Below are 19,691 nucleotides of genomic sequence, written 5' to 3'. Positions count from 1 at the left end.
TGATGTGTGAGTGACGGGTTTCCTCTCTGTTATGATCATGATCTCGCTCAGGTGGCTTGGCTGATATCTCTTCATGCACCGTGTGATTACAGGAGGAAGAGGAGGAGCGCTGAAGGAAACATCAGCCGCTTGTTTCGCCTTTGCTTTACTCTAACACAATACTGAGCAAACACACCTTCAGTCTGTCTGACGGTGTTTTGCATGAAAAGCAGCAGCCTATGCTCCAGTGTAAATGGTGTTGACTTGTGCAGTGTGTGTGTGTGTGTGTGTGTGTGTGTCTGACAGCAGCCTGGTCTCTGCTTCGCCAAGCATCACCTGCTGCTCACCTGGAGACGGATGAACACCAGCTGATAGCTCGTCTTTCTTTCACTGAGCGGCTGGAGAAGCCGGCTGCTGTCAGAGAATCGTTTACAGTTTAAGTATTGCACAAGTTTCTTCCCCGGTGACCAAAGAAACAAGAGAAGAAGAAAAAAGTGCAGCCAGGCTAACATTTGTACGGTTGAAGGTTTCAATACTACAGATTTTCACTGGATGTGTTTTTAAGGCATTGGATGTGTGTGAGCTCGTGTTGCAGGTGTGTGTGCGTGTGTGTGTGTGTGGGCTGATATGATGTCACCTCACTCATGATCTGGTGCTGCAGGCGTCACCCTGTCATGTAAACTAACACTGTAAAGTCTCGTGTTGACCTCTCATGCATTGGAGTCACAGATGAACATGCTGTTGCCACGGCGAGAGGCTGCAGTCACTTTGGCCCTCCGACGCCTCACGTGATGCTGTGAAGTGAAGGATGCTTTGGTGGTCCTTCTAAGGTGGGTGCTTGTTGCCATGGTGCTGTTGCCTCCACTAGAGCTTTTCTGACTGACGGACATACGTATGTTTCTACAGGGTTAGCGTGTTTATACAGAGTAGTGGTGATGAGGTGTGGACCTGGAAAACACTGCACTATCACACTATCTGTACACAGGGAGATTCTATTTACAACACACACAGCCACACTGTGTGTATATATATATATATATATGTATGTAACTGTAAACATCCAGACTTCAGAGTGTGACTCTAACGCGAGGACAGGTGGACGGGGACGCACAGAGGGACAGAGACGGGCGGGGACGCTGACTGCACTCTGTTAGACGGGCAGACGCTCACGTTTCGTCTCTACAGGCTTTTCTGTTTGAGGTGAAATAACTTCGATCCTTTCCAGGGTAATTGTTGCCGTCTAAGATCAACCTGCTGTGACTTAAGAGTCTTTAAATGTCACAGAGCGCAGCAGAGGCTTCAGACGGCTGCTGAGCCTCTCAGATGTCTCTCTCTGTCTCTCTCCCTTCCCTCTCTCTCTCTCACCAGCTTCACCTCGTCTCCTGACACACACTCTCTCTCTCTCTCCCTCTTTCCCTCCCTCTATCTCTTCCTCCCTCTCTCTCTCCTTCTCCCTCTCTCCCTCCCTTCCCTCTCTCTCTCTCACCAGCTTCACCTTGTCTCCCTCCCTCTCTCTCTCTCCCTCCCTCTCTCTCTCTCACCAGCTTCACCTCATCTCCCTCCCTCTCTCTCTCTGAATCACACTTCTCCTCCCTCACACACACTTCCTGTCGCCTTTAAAACCCTGCCTTGCTGTGTTTGTGGTTTGGTGTGACATGTTAACACATGCATACATACATGTAACGTGTCTCCACATCTCTATGAAGGATTTTGGGGATCGCTGTATAAAAATCTAAATGTTGTCAGAGAGCAGGACTCACACACTAACAGAGGAATGAGTCAGCTTCATGGACTATGACTGTCAAACTGTGCGTGTGTTTGTGCGTGTGTGTGCCTGTGTGTGCCTGTGTGTGTGTGTGTGTGTGTGTGTGAGGGGTGTGCAGCGCAGTATTCTTCATCACATCTTTAAAAGCCCTTGATGTGGCAGTAGGCCTCCAGGCTGGAGAAGAGGATGTAGAGGAACCACAGACCGAGGAAGAGCATGACGGTCAATATGCGGGACGACCTGGGACCCCCGAGCTCTCCGCCAATGGAGGGTCGGCGTCGGAACAGCAGCACACCCATGCTGATGAAAGCGAAGATGGTGAAGAGCGTGACGGAGAAGGCCAGCGAGCCCGGGTCCACCTGGAACGGCTTTCCTTTGATTTTCCAGTAGACGGCGGCCACCGTCCAGGCCACGCCGATACCCAGGAACACGTTGACCGCGTTGCTACCGGTGACGTTTCCCACAGACGCGTCGGCATGCTGGTCCTGCGTGGCGGCGGCTTTACTGGCAAACGTGTCTGCGGTGAGGAGAGCAGGTTGAGAGAATTTAACACGTGTACACACTTCAACAAGTCGACACAGCTGCAGTAAAGCCCTCATTGTTGAGCCTGCACGCGTTTGTTTACCTGGAATGGAGGTTCCCAGGGCCACAAACACCACGGCGGTCACGGTGTCCCGGAGCCCCACGGTGCAGCCGAAATGTGACGCCAGGTCCCCGATGACGGCTGTGAGGAAGCCGATGGAGCTGATGGAGACCACGAAGCAGGCCCAACCATTCCAGTACTCTGTGGGCGGCACACAGGCGAACAGAACCTTCCAGAAGACCGTCAGGAAGTGCATGACGTAGTCGTAGCAAGACGGAAGGTGTTCCTCGCGGCCTTCTTCATCGTCATCGCCGTCACCTGGAGGACAACAGATAACACGGCACACAGGATTAGAATCATTACAGTCTGGCCTTCAGGGTCCGAGACGTCATGAAGTCTTCATCAGATTGGATCTTCTGCACTGAACCTTTACTTCCACTAGAGGGCGAGCTTGACCTGCAAACGCTGTTCCTCCTGATCAGTCAGTTAACCACATGTAGCTTTACAGTCCGCTCCTCTGCTGCCTTTACCCAGATAACTGACAACAGCTGTGTGTGTGTGTGTGTGTGTGTGTGTGTATGTGTGTGTGTGTGTGTGTGTGTGTGTGTGTAGGTCTAAGCACTCATTATTTCTCTACTGTAACTGCTGTAATGTACCTGATCAATAATTCACAACTCCCTATTAGCAACAAAACAATGGGACTGCAGAAGTGAAGTGTTATGAATGCTTTGTTTACAGTGCAGCATCGTCTGAAACTGCAGCTGCTGCTTCATTATAGACTGAATAACTCTTTAGTACACTGTCTGAACACCAGGACTCCTTCTCCTCTGACACTAATGAACTTTGTTCCCCATCAAAAGCACGCGAGCTGCTGAGGTTTGACTTCCTGCGCGTCTTCTAAGGACGCTTGAGCTCTTACTGATGAGCCAGCGTGTGTCTGAAGTGTCCTCAAACACACACACACACTCTCACACACACACACTCCTTACCTGCACTGACAGTGACAGCCTCCACAAACTGTTCCCTCCAGGAGTGTGTGCCGATAACCAGAGCCAGGTTGGTCTTCTTGATGAGCTTGTCCACGGTGCTCTGTCAAACACAAGCACAGACGCCGCTCATGAGGGAGCGGTTAGAGCAGAGAGCGGCTGACAGAGCGGCTCAGAACATCAGAACAGACTCAAGCAGTGTGTGGACTCAGGGGTTGATGATGCTGAAGGACTTTGGTTACATGGAGCTTTACTGTAGCAGCGTCTGTGATCACTGTCAATCACATTATCCTCTGTGTTGGTTCACATTGACCACAAATCATAGAGACAAAGTCGATGCCGTCTCCACAGGGGGTCGACGGGCTCAGTTATCTAATAGAGGAGGAGGATATTGGATTTTGGCAGCGTGTGTTTGGAGTTCTGATGCGATGGAACAAAACGCTTCCATCCATCGTTTATGTCCACGGTTTGTTCAGAGCAGTCAAACCTTCAGGTCATCAATCCTCTCACAATCCATCTTTATGTTCAGGTCATCATGTAGGAATGAAAACAATGGATTTAAAAACCATATTCAACCATTTTCCTTTGTTTTCTATATACATTACACACACACAGACACACACGTATAAACAATGGATGCTGTACAGGTATAAGCAGCCAGAGAGGTTTGTGTGTGTGTGTGTGTGTGTGTGTAACATGATTAAGACTCTCCATCATGAATACAGAAGCAGAATACAATTATCCTCATCATAAATCACATGTTGTGCGTTCATTCATCATCTAAGCTGCGGTGCAGTGAGGGAGCTGCAGTGTTTCCTTTCCTCCCTCCTTTTTAATCCTCTTAAGAGCAGATCTAGGATGCTTCTCTGTGGGGAACCTGCATGAGTTCAGACTTCATTTGGCTTAGATAAAGTATTAGAGTATTAAATGGTCTCCATGTGAACCCTTGAATGTGAGTCTGTGTTGTGTTCATGTTGTTTCAGTGAAGTGTGTCCTCATGTTTGTCAGACTGATGCATTTACAGCACCAAGCGTGTTCTTCCTCACCTTGAACTCATAGGACTCTTCGATGACCACCTCCAGGCGACTGTGCTCCCCCAGGATGGGCTTCCCCATCTCTGCTATCCTCCTGGCCTCCTCTTCCTCAGAACTCATCTGTCCCTCTGCCCCCTCTGTGGGACCAGGACAGGAACACAAGACACGGAAATACATCTCACTCTTTACACCTATTAATAACTGTGTGTGAGTCAGCAGTGTGTCACCTGTGTGTGTGTGTTTGTGTGTGTGTGTGTGTTCTCTCAGCATGGGAGAGGGACATGAGCAGATGACAGATGGGTGTGTGAGTGTTGGTGTGAAGCAGAAACACAAAAGGAGACCACAGGGCAGAACAAGATTCTGACAGAGGTTCAGAACTGAACACGATGTTCTGGTTCTGTTTCCTAACATTAAAACCACATCAGATCACAAACGGATCCAGAGTTAGTTTGTGAGCAGACCAGGACCTTCTGCTCTCAGAGGTCTCAGCCAGAATGTTTTGGTGACTGCTGCCCTCAGACTCTCTCTCTCTCACACACACACACACACACACACACACACACTGAGTGTTCTCCTGTGTGAGGCGGCTCAGTGGTCAGAGTGTTTCTGCTGCTGCTGACCTCAGCTCAATAAAGGCAAATAGGAGAATAATACACATGCAGTCCAGTGAGTGTACAGTTACATAACACTGTAATGATGTTTCTGTCACGCTCACGTCTCTTAACCAAGCTTAGCTTTACACCGCTAACGGAGCTTAGCAGAGATACAAGCCACATCCATTTGTGTGCTGAGCTTTGTGAGCTTCAGAGCGTCCAGCAGCCTGCAATAACACAGGATTAATGCTGACATGCTGCCCAGTGTGTGTCGTTCATCCACTGCCAAGCAAGCAGCAGCACGCACGCACACAAGCACTCATGCACGCACGCACACGCACACACACTCACGCACACGCACGCACACACCAGAGTTCATGGACAGAAGCAGCTAAGCTGAGCCAGTTGGTGAATGTTTCAGTATCTTATCAAACCCAGGAGATGATGTAACAGTGTGTTGGTCCACACACAGCAAGAGCTTCTGATCCAGCCAAGCTGTGTGTGTGTGTGTGTGTGTGTGTGTGTGTGTGTGTGTGTGTGTGTGTGTGTGTGGAGGGTGAGTGTGGAGTATGTGGGTGTGTCTTTATTCTGTCTTACCTTGGTTAAGGAGCAGAGCTGTAAAGGACGAGAGAGAGAATACAGAGTGAATAACAGCACACAAACACACAGACACAAAGACACACACACACACACATTAATAAGACAAACAACAAGTGAATGTGAGAAGAATGTGGGAATCTGCACCTGAAATTCCCCTTTTCAGCCAGCGAGGCTCCTCCAGCACGATGAAGAAGTTTTCATGTTTTTCATACTCTTCATCATCAATTATCCTGACCTGGAGTGTCTGACTGTACACACACACACACACACACACACACACACAGACCCACAAAAGGATTGAGAATGGAAAGAAACCCAGTTGTGGTATTTTGATCCTATAATCGTCAAAAACACATCAAAGACATCAGTGCCTGTTATATCATGGGAAATATGGAGGGAAGCACACACACACACACACACACACACACGCACAGAGGAAGTGAAGATGGGGCGAGGATGACGAGACCCGTTAGTATCTCTGGGGAGCGATGGACTGAATGTCACCGGGCAGCCGGATCAGACAGGAAATGACATTCTGACAGAGGGAGAAGATGAAGATGATAGCTGAGGTAAAGAAACAGAGAGTGAATGGAGAGAGAGAGGAGGGGAACAGAGAGCAAAGGGAGCAGCTCTTCCTCTGCAGGCCAGAGCAGGAAGGCAGCGAAGCAAAGAACTGAGTGTGAAAATGTAAAGCAGGGAGAGAGAGAGGAGCGATCAATAACCTATAAGTCAGACCGGTGTGAAAGATGACAGACAGGAGCCTGGAAATGAGATTAGATGAGGTGAAGATGAGGAGAGAGCATGGGGATGATGAGGATGATGAACACCTCAGCAGGTGATGAACAGCTACAGTGGATCTCTGTGTGTGTGTGTGTGTGTGTGTGTGCGGAGGCTTAAGGCGGGGATCAGAGCTGCACAGATCCGGACTCTCCAGAGGACGGGATGATTGCTGTGGATGCTACAGCTTCATCCTGAGGAACACCCAGATGATTAATACAAGAGGTGCTCCCTTAATTACTTTTCATCTGCATAATCAGTTTAGTCTCAATACGACAGAACTTAAGTATTCATCAGAGCAGACAGGCTGCAGGGCTGACGGCACCAAGCAGGAGGAACCAGGAGTAGAACCAGAACCTCCTGAGGTGACCCTCAGACCAGGCATCACAATGACCACAGAATAAACATGTGTGCCAGAGGAAGATGATGAGGAAGAGGGCATGAAGTTAGCACCTGAGAGACAGACTGCAGGGCAAAGAGGCCCACAGAGGAGAAATGACGGGGGACGAGTGAGGCAGCCCCACATTCTCTCTGTTTAGTCTCTCTCTCTCCCTCCCTCCCTCCCTCTCTCACTCTCTCTCTCTCTCTCTCTCCCTCCCTCCCTCCCTCTCTCACTCGCTCTCTCTCCCTGCTCCTCTCTCTCTCTCTCTCTCTCTCTGTCTCTCTCTCTTAGTGAGGTTGATTCATATCACCCGTCCTCTCTCGACATGTTTCAAGTGTGCTATTCATCATAGTTTCCTGTTTTTCTGCATCTCATTCACACTCTTCATCACTCTTTGAAGTCTCCTGTCTCTTGTCTCTTCTGGTTCTTAGAGAACTTTTGACCAAAGGACCTTCTAGAGGAGCCTTTACTATTGTTGTCATTGTGATTTAAAGTGTCCTTGTCCGTGTCCTTGTCCGTGTCTCAGTGTAGCTCAGCCTTCACAGTCGGCCTGCTGCAGGGTTCACTTCCCCCCATGATTGTATTAACGATCTTGGGCCCCCCACAGTATTTCAGTTAATATAAGTAGAATTCTTTGTCCTCATTAACGTCCCCACATGAGGACACTTTGTCCTTTTGTTCCAGTTTTCATCTGTGTTCCAAATTTGATTAATTACCCACAAAAGTTTCTGTAGTCTCTAAAGTTCTTCCTCCTTCAGTTAAAGAATCATGACCTGATACCAGACACAGGATCTGGATCATGTGTGCAGTCTGTGTGACTTCAACCAGAGAATCCTATAAGATTTCCACAGCAGTAAAGGTGTGTGTGTGTGTGTTCAGGTGGACTTACTTGGTCTGGTCGTTGGAGAACTCCAGTTCTCCTCTGGCTTCTTCAAAGTCCTCTCCGACCTTGGCGGAGCCGGACTCGGTGTGGTACGGCAGGATGACGGTGCCTCGGGCGCCTGAGTTGCGCACCACCGTCAGCTCCATGGTTCCCACGCTCTCGCTGACCCGCACCATGCGCTCGCTGAATGTGAAGATGCCCGCATGGTCGTCGTCCAAGATGGTGACGGTGGCCACCAGGGGCTCCTGCAGCCGGCCTTTAGGGGCGGCCCCGGCCTCGTCGCTCTCAAACATCCCCTCTGCGTCGCCCACACGCAGGTTCAGCAGACGCACGAAGAAGTGCTCGTCCTCCTCAAATATGTCATCATCGATTATTCCAACCTGGAGACAGACAGGAAGACGGGAAAACACGGAATGTCAGCCAGTCCAGATCCTTCATTTCTTTGGCTTGATTTGATGATGGAGTGTGTGCTGGTGGAGTGTGTGGGGATGGAGTGTGTGGGGATGGAGTGTGTGGGGATGGAGTGTGTGGGGATGGAGTGTGTGGTGATGGAGTGTGTGGTGGTGGAGTGTGTGGGGATGGAGTGTGTGGGGTGGTGGAGTGTGTGGGGTGGTGGAGTGTGTGGGGATGGAGTGTGTGGTGATGGAGTGTGTGGTGATGGAGTGTGTGGGGTGGTGGAGTGTGTTGTGATGGAGTGTGTGGTGATGGAGTGTGTGGGGATGGAGTGTGTGGGGATGGAGTGTGTGTGGTGATGGAGTGTGTGGGGATGGAGTGTGTGGGGATGGAGTGTGTGGGGATGGAGTGTGTGGTGATGGAGTGTGTTGTGATGGAGTGTGTGGTGATGGAGTGTGTGGGGTGGTGGAGTGTGTGGGGTGGTGGAGTGTGTGGGGTGGTGGAGTGTGTGGGGATGGAGTGTGTGTGGTGATGGAGTGTGTGTGGTGATGGAGTGTGTGGTGATGGAGTGTGTGGTGATGGAGTGTGTGGGGTGGTGGAGTGTGTGGGGTGGTGGAGTGTGTGGGGTGGTGGAGTGTGTGGGGATGGAGTGTGTGGTGATGGAGTGTGTGTGGTGATGGAGTGTGTGGGGATGGAGTGTGTGTGGTGATGGAGTGTGTGGGGATGGAGTGTGTGTGGTGATGGAGTGTGTGGGGATGGAGTGTGTGTGGTGATGGAGTGTGTGGGGATGGAGTGTGTGTGGTGATGGGGTGTGTGGTGATGGAGTGTGTGGGGATGGAGTGTGTGTGGTGATGGAGTGTGTGGTGATGGAGTGTGTGGGGATGGAGTGTGTGTGGTGATGGAGTGTGTGGTGATGGAGTGTGTGGTGATGGAGTGTGTGGTGATGGAGTGTGTGCTGATGGAGTGTGTGTGGTGATGGAGTGTGTGGGGATGGAGTGTGTGGTGATGGAGTGTGTGGGGATGGAGTGTGTGGGGATGGAGTGTGTGTGGGGATGGAGTGTGTGGTGATGGAGTGTGTGGGGATGGAGTGTGTGGTGATGGAGTGTGTGGGGATGGAGTGTGTGTGGTGATGGAGTGTGTGGTGATGGAGTGTGTGGGGATGGAGTGTGTGTGGTGATGGAGTGTGTGGTGATGGAGTGTGTGGGGATGGAGTGTGTGTGGTGATGGAGTGTGTGTGGGGATGGAGTGTGTCTCCCTGCTGCTGATTTCAGACATGTTTGAGTAATGAAATCTCACATGGACAACTCTGACCTTTGTGATGTTCTCACTCAGGAGGATCACAGTTTAATCTTCTTAAATCACCACATAGACTTTTAACTCTTTCAGTTTAAAGTCTTTGTTTCAGTAATATTGTGGATCATACTTTTTAAGAACTCTTGTTACTTCCCTATCTAACAGCTTCTTCTTCTTCTTCTTCTTCTTCTGCTGAATCATTTCCCGTGTGTTGGAGCTTTGTCTTTGTCATGCAGCTCTGATCTAAAGTCTTGTTGTGTAACACTTCTAATCAAAGTCTGCGACCTTTGAATCAACCTGTGTGAGCTGGGCTAACAGCTGCAGGCGTCCAAACAGATTAGAGCTCAGCCTTCCTCCTCCTTCCTCATCTGCTCTCTCCTCCACTCTCATCTGCTTGGATCACTTAACACACTGGACACACACACACACACACTGCAGGTTTTCACACCGCAGCAGCGTGTTTATGCAGGGGAACATTTTTTGAAACAGATTTCTTGATGAAGTTGTTGATTTGTGTGTGAAGCTGCTGCGTGTTTATTTATCTTAACTCTGCTCTGAGACCTGGGAGCCCAGCGAGTGAGCGAGCCGGGGGATTGGGGGCTGAAGTGAAGGAGCTGCTGCATAATGGAATGATGAGCTTCTCAGGGAGCTTTAACATTTCTTCTTGCCAAAAAATCCCTTTGAATTAATCTTTTAATAAGTGGGATCCTCTTCCTGTCAACGTGAACACACACACCAAACGTGATTCATCAACAGAGAATCTATCAAACAACCCAGCAGCCTGGCAAACAAACAACCTGACTAACAGCTGGTGGTTGTTTCTATTAAAGCAGCTGTGATGTCTGTGTGTGTCTGCACAGAGCCACAGAGACACAGAGAGGAGAGAGAGGAGCACAGAGCAGCTCCAGGAGGAAGAGCAGATGATTCAGGAGGTCCACATGCAGATGAAAGGAGCCTGACTCTCACAGCTGCATTCACCCAGAAGATGAAAACAACAAAACAAACAAAAACACACAAGTGGTGATTTGGTACTTAGGTGCAGTCGGGTAACACATGTTGAGGAAGCTCGGATTTCAACTTGAATTATTTATGGAAAAGGTTAAAAATGGATTTCTCCCTTCCGTGTTGAAATTCAGCTGCAGCTCACATGAATCCCCTCTTATCTTCCAGCTTCTCTGCGCTCCCACCTCCCGGCTGCTCCTCCTTATCTCTGCCGGCTCCTCACTCACCTTTATCTCCTTGCGCGTCTCTCCAGGTTTGAACACCAGCGTTCCTTCACAGTACTCGTAATCCGACCCGGCGTTGGCTGAGCCGTCCTCCGTCCTGTAGTCCACATAGAAGGTGTTCTCTGCCAGACCCCCTGAGCAGGAAGGAGAGAAGACCATGAGGCCATGAAACTGAGAATCAACAAAACTCTAAGAAATCCAGTCTGAGTCCACACCTTAGCTCTATGTGACGAGCTAACTGAGCCTGACTGAGCCTGGAGTGGCGACGGTGCAGATCAGAAGGTTTCCTGGTCACTGAGCTGAGTCTAAGCTCTGCTACAGCGCCACTCAGGCTCAGCTGAAACATTCACACATCAAGGCTTTTATTAGCCTCCCTATAAGCTTTATCCACCTGCTGATGCTTCACACTCTGTGATTATGGACCACAGGGAGACCTCAGGCTCACTTTATGATGTCAATTCACTTGATGGTTTATCGCACAAACTGAATGTTGTATTGATCAGGCGTTATATGAGGCCGCAAGCAGTTAGGGCAGGATGTGATGTGCTGATCAGCAGAAGCAGAAGGAGAAGTTCACTCTGCTGACAAGGAGAGCAAGAAGATCTAAACATTTAGGTTTAAGTTAAAGGTTTAAAGGTTAAAGGTTAACCAGCAGAATGAACTCCAGACTACAGGTGAGGAGCCTTCAGACAGATGAACCTCAGGATGACCGTCAACATCTGAACACGTGTGAAGTTCACTCGGGGATAAAGAAAGATTTGATACTTCACAACATCAGCATCATCCTCACTACCCACAAACTGTGACTCATGCAGTTCTCTTGTGCGTCTCTTGGTATTGACTCATAGAGCGTGCAGGCGTGATGGAGTTACCGTGGCAGATCACAGCCAGCGTCAGGACTCCGCAGTTCTCCATGCACTGGCAGTGGGCGCTCTCAAAGGAGATGCGGCTGCAGACGTCCGAGTCGTCGTCCTCCGGCGCCTCCTCGTCAGGCACGACAGCGCGGCGAGATTGGTCGGCCGCGTGCTTCTTCAGCACGTTACCGGCGCCGATCATCATGCGGGTCGCCTTCAAGGAGAAACAGGAAGGGGGAGGTTATGGTTTGAAGCTTTTGAATGAAGAAACCAGGGAGATGGCCGCCATGTTGGTTTCTCCACTTACAGGACAAACCGTCCATCACATCTGTCCCAAACCGTGCAAATGATCAATTCTAAAGTCGATCACTTGGTCGCTACTCTAAATCGATGTTTCTATCGTCCTGTCAGCCTCAGAATCTTTTTAAAGTCTCTCACTGGTAATGATGTCTCCTAATGCAAAAGCAGTTTTTAGCACGGTGGGACTGAGTTCACTATTTTGTGTGAATGAATTATAAATCTCCTCCTCTGTCCCCTGACGAGCTCCTCACTGATCCAGGCATGAATCATTCCTGACATTTAGCCCAAAATATCTCTAAGTTTTCCCTCACTGAGCTCCAGGGTGAGACCCTTTACCGGTCACACAAAGAGGAAATGAGATGCAGATTATTCCTTCTGGTTTAAAAACGACTGCAACGAGTGAAAACGCCTTTACATGTCTGATGCACTCGGATTAAGTGGCCCAAGCTGGTTTGTGTATGACTCCATGCAGCCCACAGTTGAGTGTGAGTGTGTGTGTGTGTGTGTGTGTGTGTGTGTGTGTGTGTCACCTGTATGCGGTAGAAGGCGCGGCTCTTCTGCTGGTGCAGCAGGGCGTAGTAGTTGGCCAACTCCACCAGCTGGTCCAGCTCTTTGTCCGGATATTTCTGTTTGAGCTCCTTCAGGATACGAATCACCTGCAGGGGAAAGTCTGACATGATTACCCTCATTACTGTGTGTGTGTGTGTGTGTGTGTGTGTGTGTGTGTGAGCTGCTGTATTCCGCTCTGCTCACCTCAGAGGAGGTCGATCTCCTGTGATGAGCACAGAGTAATTGATCTCTGTGTGTATTATAATGCGGTTAAATGAAAGAATATGATCCAAACCAACACAGCACCCCTTTAACTGCAGCCTGACGGATTAGCATAGAGATGAATCAGCAGCTGAGCCTGACCAGGGTCAGACTGAGCTCCGGGGATCTCCTCCAGATCGAACCAACACACTTCTCACTTCTTCACCTTTTATACCACAAATGGTTTTGTGTTGCAAGCTTTTTCTGATGTATTGCTTCTCCAGCTCTGCACACAGCTCCTGTGAGGACCTGATGGAGGACTGCAAGGCCAACGAGCCAGAGAAGGGAGATGTGGGTGTGAAGTATGGACACAAACAGCTTCTGAGGACGCTCTCCTGATGGAGACGAGCATTCTGACCACATCTGAAGCAGCATTAGACTGAATTAAACAAACCTGATTAACTGTGTTTTTAATTCAGATCCTCTCCGACCATGAAGGAGGCGGAGGGAAAACAATTTATTGTTTTATTCCAGGGATGATATTGAATCTGATGCTGGTGCAGCAGTTTGTGTGTGGGCGTGATGTGGACGACACGAGGGACCCTTACATCAACTCAACTCAACCCCCGACACACACACACACACACACACACACACACACACACACACACACACACACACACACACTGCCCGCTCTGGCTCGGCGTGGGTGGACGGGCGTCATCTCTTTCCCCTGCTGGTCCCTCACTCTTCCTCTCTCCTCTTCCTCTCTGCCTCCCACGCCATCTTTCTTCCGCCGGTCCTCCTTTCATCCTTAATCCCTCTGAAGCAGCCACACTGCGCCGACCCAAACTTGTTGTCTTTCATCTATCTCCAGCTAATTCCTCTGTCTGCTTGCATCTCTCTGCATGTCTTCCTCCCGCTGAGCCTCATTTCTCCTCCACCTCTCTGACCCTCATTATCTCATCCTCCTCTTCCCCCCCCCCTGCTGTGTTCATCCCTCCATCATGTCATGACCTCATATCCTTTTATAGCTCCTCCCCCGCTCCTTCTTCAGGTCAACACGCCTGTAAATAAACAGGATGACCTCATTCTCTCCTCTCATTCAGACTGATCAACCAGTTCACAGAATCAGAATCCAGAACAAAAGATGCATAAATCCCTTCAGAGCCTCCAATCAGAGCCGGAGCCATTCATCACAACTAGAGCCACTGCCAACCGCCGATCAGACACGTTTACTGCCTCCTGTAGGGAAATTAGCCATTATGCTGCTCGCTAATCATGAAATAATCAGAGCAGCAGGAAGTGTGTTTTCACTGCTAATCACGTTTGTGACAAAGGGAACACATGGAGGCAGATCTCAGAGTGCATGGATCAGTCTGCAGCAGCGGCGTCGTCTCTCAGTGTGATTACGTGTCACAGCTAGGATGTGATCTACAGGATGACGTCACTTCTGTCTCTTCACTTTGATTTGTCTTCTTCTTCTAGTTTCTCCCTGTGCTCATAGAAACACACAGGTGTCCTCACACGTTAGGAGAGTTTCAGTAGTAACCCAAACTTCTCTGTGGCTGCTTGACGAGCGTCTGACACACATAAACACCAATCCTGCCTGGTGGTTCTGCTCTGCATGGTCCATTTGTGCACATTAAGCAGACGTGATGATCCCCGCAGGACATCAGCCAGGAATAACTCTGTGCTTTGGGCAGCAGGAGCAATTACACTGCTGAAGCTTAGATTCATCTGTCTCTGCTCTCAGGCTGAGGAGAGGAAATATCTGTCCCGTGAAAGTGTGTGTGTGTGTGTGTGTGTGTGTGTGTGTGTGAAGATAAACGGCACAGTGTGGTGAATTTAACCCGGACACATGCTGGACTGGAGGTTTAGTTTCAGCTCCTCTGTCCCTTTATCATCCCTGACACGTCCATAATGAAGCCTAATGTCTGTGTGAGTACAGAAGCATCCAGCTGTGTTTACACTTTAGAGCAGCATGACGCAGAGGAGAAGCTCTCTCATAAAGATCAGGACAAAGGTGTCCAATCACTCTCTCTCTCTCTGTCTCTTCCTCTCTCTCTCTCTCCCCTTGTCTTTCTCTCTCCCCCCTCTCTCTGTCTCTCTCTCCCCCCTCTCTCTGTCTCTCTCTCGCCGCCTGTCTGTCTCTCTTTCCCCCCTCTCTGTCTCTCTGTCTCTCTCTTTCTCCCTTTCTGTCTCACTCACCCTGTATCTCTCTCTCTCTCCCTCCCTCTCTCCCCTTGTCTCTCTCTCCCTCTTCCGCTCTCTGTCTGTCTCTCTCTCCCTGTCTGTCTCATTTACCCTGTCTCTCTCTCCCTCTCTCTCTCCCCCCCTCCCCCGTCCCCCCTCACCTCCTTGCGGCTCTCGTCCAGCTCCTTGGTGCTCTCCACATTGACCATGGTGCTGTTGGAGTTGGGCAGGTTCCCTCCCGCTCCTGCGTTGACATTATTGGCGGCGGCACCCGTGGTGCCGTCCTGAGCGCCGCTGCAGTTTTCCGCGGGGACCACAGCGCCTCCCCGTGGTGGGAACTTCCCGTCCATGATCATCTCCATGCCGCCCTTGCCGGGTGTCAGGTCGCCTTCTGTCTCCACGACGATGCCATGACGCTTGTCGGCACGGTAGCGCTTGCCCATGTACTTGTAGAAGAGCAGACGGCGGTCAGCGATCCAGGCGAGGAGCACACACACCGGGAAATACAGCAGAGTGACCAGAGCCTCCCACACCTACAGCATGAACACACACACACACACACACACAGAGTCAGGATGTTTGTCTCATGCTTTCACCTTTAACCCCCCCGCTCATTGCACAGTGCACACAGTCTCTGACCTCCACAATGCCCGGCGACATGACGGACAGGATGAGGTAGAGCCAGATGTAAGCAAAGATGCTCCAGAAGGCGGTGATGAAGAAGACCCTCAGGTGTTTGATCTTGCGGGCCTCGCCGTTGGGGATCGCCCAGACGCAGATTGCGATGATGACAAACATATTGAAGGCAGCGCTGCCAACAATCGTTCCGGGGCCCAACTCACCAGCATGGAACCCATGACCACACACCTGGGGACACACGTGTTCACATCCAGAGTGAAAACACACTTCTGAAAGAGTTCTTTGAGCTTTAAATGACTCACCAGTTGGGCAATAGTCAGAAAGAACTCAAATGAACACTCAATTAAAAAAGGTGTCCCGCAGGGTTCTATGTTTGATCCTCTTTCATTCTTACATGTATACATAAATAATATAATTATATATTCCACTCAATCTATCAACATTCTTAAATCAGATGATAACATTTTAAATCTATCAAGTTCAAATTTACAATATGCCTTTGAATAATCAAAAAATAATAAATGAGGATTGAGAGATGGACAAGAAGGTGGAGGAAGAGTAACAATGAATCCAAGTAACCACCTATGATATGAAGCAGAGCAGAGTGTGTGTGTGTGTGTGTGTGTGTGTGTGTGTGTGTGTTGACCTCTATGACAGACAGCAGTATCTCTGGAGCGCTGGAGCCGAGGGCCATCAGCGTCAGATTGGACACCGTCTCGTTCCAGATTCTAACCGTCGCCACGGATGTTTCCCCGTTAGGCATGGTGATGGTCACCTCCTTCTCCTATGACACAGCAACACACACACACACACACACACACACACACACACACACAAACACGGGCATTAGTAAGGACATCAGACAAAAAAGAAAGACAACATGAAACTGAAGCATTGAAGATCAGTTTGAGTTATTACTGTCATCAAATCTAACTTCATTAAGATTTTTATCTCTTCACACACCAAAGGGCTCAGATACTCTTTATACATCTCAAGGACGCTGTGATGATGAGGAAGAACATAAATGAGTTTTTAATGTGGATCAAACCTGTGACTGTCTAAGCTGCTGTCACTTGTTTGATCCATGTGGAGCTGCACCGATCCCACTGGACTCATCAGCTCCAGCTCTGTGTGAGGAGGGACTGAGAGCCCCCCCCCACACACACACAACTCCTTAGACACACACAGGGTGAGCTCTGAGGTGGAGGATGAACATGAAACACACACACACACACACACCACCAGGGGACATTCATGTACTGCTGTGAGATGTCTTATCTGTCCGTCTCTACTGAGGAGTGACGCTTTCTTTCCAATAGAAAAGGAAGAAAGTGAAATGAGATGAATCAAGCAAACGAGGCGATTTCCCCTCAGGCACAAACAAACGGTCCCACATGGAGCCACACATTTGGAGTGAAGGAGTGAAATGAAAGTCAACCAACTTCAAGTAACGTGGACGATTCTGATCTAAAGCAGCTGATGGATGATTGTGAGTTAGAGCCATCAGCTGAGAGGCGTTCACTGTTCAGAGGGAACTCACAAACGTTTGTACGTGGCTTTAACGCCACACAGAATAAAAACAATGTGAGTCCATGGATACACACACACACACACTTTGCTCTGTGAGAACATGTTCCCCTCTCTGTGTTTCTGTTCTCCATCCAGCTGACCTTCCTTTCTCCTCTTCCTCCCTTATACATCATTAGGCTGCATTCAAACCCCCAGGACCCCCCTCCCCTTCTTTCTCCCTCTCCCTCTCACTGCCCCCCTCTTGCTCTCTCTCTCTCTCTTTCTCCCTCTCCCTCTCTCTCTCTCTCTCTCTCTCCCTCTCTCTCTCACTATAATGCTTACGCTGGCATAACCTCAGTGCACACACACCATTACAGGCCACCTGGGATGACTAACACACACGCGCACACACTCACACTCACACACACAGCTCTGCCATTCAATGACACATTTCCCAGCAGACAGACACAGATGTAATATTGTGTAAAGTGATTGACAGAGTCAGCTGCTCCTTCTGTGTTCAGGAGTATAATGGATGCACTTTATGACAATCATCCTCCTGGGTTAATATGCTCATATAAACTCTCCTCTGTGTGTGTGTGTGTGTGTGTGCACCTGTGTGTGTGAACACTGGAGGGTAATTTACAGGACTGTGGAAGATAAATGATGGGGAGGGAAACCTTTGTCATTCCCATTAAGGAAAACAAACAGGCCGGGAACGCTGGAAAGAACCGACGGTGTTCCACACAAACTCACTTCCCTGAACACATTCAACACTCCACCAGCTTTAAAACCAGGAGGACGGATGAGTTTCTTATAGCAAAAAACATCAACATCCATGCATTAACTCACAAAAGGATCCAGATGTGAAACTGGACTCTTTGTGGGTTTGTGCAGCTCTGAGTCTGAGCAGCTGTCACTCAACCGCAGACGTCAGGACTCTTAGGAAGCTCATCAGATGTCTCACCTGTGACGTGATGACCTCTATGGACGCCATGAAGCGGTCAGCCACGATGGACACTCCCAGGAACATGTACATGAGCGACACAAAGTAGACCACGGCTCGGGCGATCCGGTCTCCCAGGCCGGGCTGGTTGGGCTCCCACACAGGAAGCAGGATGCCCGGCCTGCACACCGTCTCTTCCTCACACTTGTCCCTGGTCACCACCACAGAGCTGTTGTTGTAGGACATGGAGGGCGAGAAGGAGGTGGGGAACATGGAGGGAGAGACGGCTCCCACGATGGGGTCGCTGCTCGGTTCACTGCGCTGGGACTCCGGCTGGCAGGGAGGCAGCGGCAGGAGGAAGAGGAGGAGGGGGAGGAGGAAGGAAAGGGTAGGAGAGGAGAAGAGAGACATGGCGACTGAGGACGCGTCCGTTTCCAACGACGGGAGGAAGGTAGTGGAGGACAGGACTCAGCTGAGGAGGAGGAGGAGGAGGGAGGGGGAGATGCTGGGTAGAGCTGAGAGTGGTGCAATAAGCTCACCTGGAGAGGAAGAGGAGGAGAGAGAGGAGAAAACAAATGATAGCACTGCGAATCCACAGAGAAGTACACGCAGAGAAATGATTCTTGTTCTTCTGACACCAAATGGAGTCCAGGTGGAGCGACCAGCAGAGCAGAAGGGTTTCTCTGCCCACATCACCGTCTCACAGGACTCCACCCTCCTGCTCTCTGTCTCCATCCACTTTAGAACCAAGGACAAACAAACCATCCATATCCTCTATGTTCACCAGGACCAGGTGTGTGTGTGTGTGTGTGTGTGTGTGTGTGTGTGTGTGAGAGTGTGTGTGTGTGTACTCCTTCACAAGGACTCCAGTGGGTGTTTTTATTCTAATGTGGACAAAAGAATTGTGCGTAGACTCAGGTGTAAAGTGTTGTGATTCATAGCGGCTGACGTAGACACAAGTGGAGACCCTGACACAGGAAGTGAGTCATTGCGGAAACCATGGAGGAGGTGAAGATGATGAAGAAGAAGAGCTAAGTAGAAGAACGAGAGATGAAGAGGAGGATATAATGAGGAGGAAAGAGAGACGAAGAGTGGAAGGAGGAGTGGGCGGGAGAGACAGAGAGACGGAGAGAAAGAGGAGAATAAAGGAGGAAGAGGAGAAGACCAGTGTGTATGTGTGTGTGTGTGTGTTCACCCCCCTCTGACTCACCTAATGTTACTGTGACACAGACAATGCACTCACACACACACACACACACACACAGAGTGATAAAAAATATTTGTTTGGTTTAGTGCAAAAGCAGGTGAGTGTGTGTGTGTGTGAGAGAGAGAGTTAATGTGTGTGTGTGAGAGAGAGAGAGTGAATGTGTGTGTGTGTGAGAGAGAGAGTGAATGTGTGTGTGTGAGAGAGAGAGTGAATGTGTGTGTGAGTGAGAGAGTGAGTGTGTGTGTGAGTGAGAGAGAGAGTGAATGTGTGTGTGTGAGAGAGAGAGAGTGAATGTGTGTTTGAGTGAGAGAGAGTGAATGTGTGTGTGAGTGAGAGAGTGAGTGTGTGTGTGAGAGAGAGTGAATGTGTGTGTGAGTGAGAGAGTGAGTGTGTGTGTGAGTGAGAGAGAGAGTGAATGTGTGTGAGTAAGAGAGAGAGTGAATGTGTGTGTGTGTGTGTGTGAGTGAGAGAGAGAGTGAATGTGTGTGTGTGAGAGAGAGAGTGAATGTGTGTGTGTGAGAGAGAGAGTGAATGTGTGTGTGAGTGAGAGAGTGAGTGTGTGTGTGAGTGAGAGAGAGAGTGAATGTGTGTGAGTAAGAGAGAGAGTGAATGTGTGTGTGTGTGTGTGTGAGTGAGAGAGAGAGTGAATGTGTGTGTGTGAGAGAGAGAGTGAATGTGTGTGTGTGAGAGAGAGAGTGAATGTGTGTGTGTGTGAGAGAGAGAGAGAGAGAGAGAGAGAGAGAGAGAGAGAGAGAGAGAGAGAGAGAGAGAGAGAAGAGAGAATGTAGGTAAATTT

At 49.6% G+C, this 19,691-nt stretch overlaps 1 protein-coding gene across 10 annotated transcripts; it reads right to left on the bottom strand.

Moving 5' to 3' along the window:
* Positions 1-282: 282 nt before the first annotated feature.
* LOC143016825 (sodium/calcium exchanger 2-like) lies at positions 283-18,174 on the bottom strand. 10 transcript variants are annotated; one of them, XM_076171348.1, is made up of 15 exons: positions 17,710-17,816; positions 15,880-16,017; positions 15,234-15,461; positions 14,858-15,127; positions 14,756-14,779; positions 12,179-12,304; positions 11,367-11,562; positions 10,498-10,628; positions 7,589-7,962; positions 5,685-5,788; positions 5,538-5,555; positions 4,360-4,484; positions 3,317-3,416; positions 2,370-2,645; positions 283-2,261 (listed from the first exon to the last, which is right to left on the bottom strand). In XM_076171348.1, the coding sequence occupies exons 1-15, from the start codon at positions 17,779-17,781 to the stop codon at positions 1,885-1,887; spliced, it is 2,559 nt and encodes an 852-aa protein (XP_076027463.1). In that variant the 5' UTR covers positions 17,782-17,816; the 3' UTR covers positions 283-1,884. The 10 variants fall into 10 exon arrangements, with proteins under 10 accessions (XP_076027463.1, XP_076027465.1, XP_076027466.1 ...); XM_076171350.1 differs by having other exon boundaries at positions 14,912-15,127; XM_076171351.1 differs by having other exon boundaries at positions 4,360-4,475; positions 14,912-15,127.
* Positions 18,175-19,691: the final 1,517 nt, after the last annotated feature.

The sequence above is a fragment of the Genypterus blacodes genome, unplaced genomic scaffold, assembly GCF_046128005.1.
Source record: "Genypterus blacodes isolate CSIRO-AG114 ecotype Tasmania unplaced genomic scaffold, CSIRO-AGI_Gbla_v1 ptg000247l_1, whole genome shotgun sequence".
Classification (NCBI taxonomy): Eukaryota; Metazoa; Chordata; class Actinopteri; order Ophidiiformes; family Ophidiidae; genus Genypterus; species Genypterus blacodes.
The sequence above is the reverse complement of the archived record's forward strand: the minus strand, read 5'-3'. Positions and strand labels throughout refer to the sequence as shown.

Bases quoted from the DNA above. Each gene is read 5' to 3' on its own strand.
- LOC143016825 (XM_076171343.1), bottom strand. From the start codon at position 18,099: ATGTCTCTCTTCTCCTCTCCTACCCTTTCCTTCCTCCTCCCCCTCCTC. The intron at 15,462-15,879 runs GTCAACACACAC...GTGTGTCCCCAG, and splicing joins TACTGCTGTCTGTCATAGAG to GTGTGTGGTCATGGGTTCCA. The intron at 2,262-2,369 runs GTAAACAAACGC...TCCTCACCGCAG, and splicing joins CCTGGGAACCTCCATTCCAG to ACACGTTTGCCAGTAAAGCC.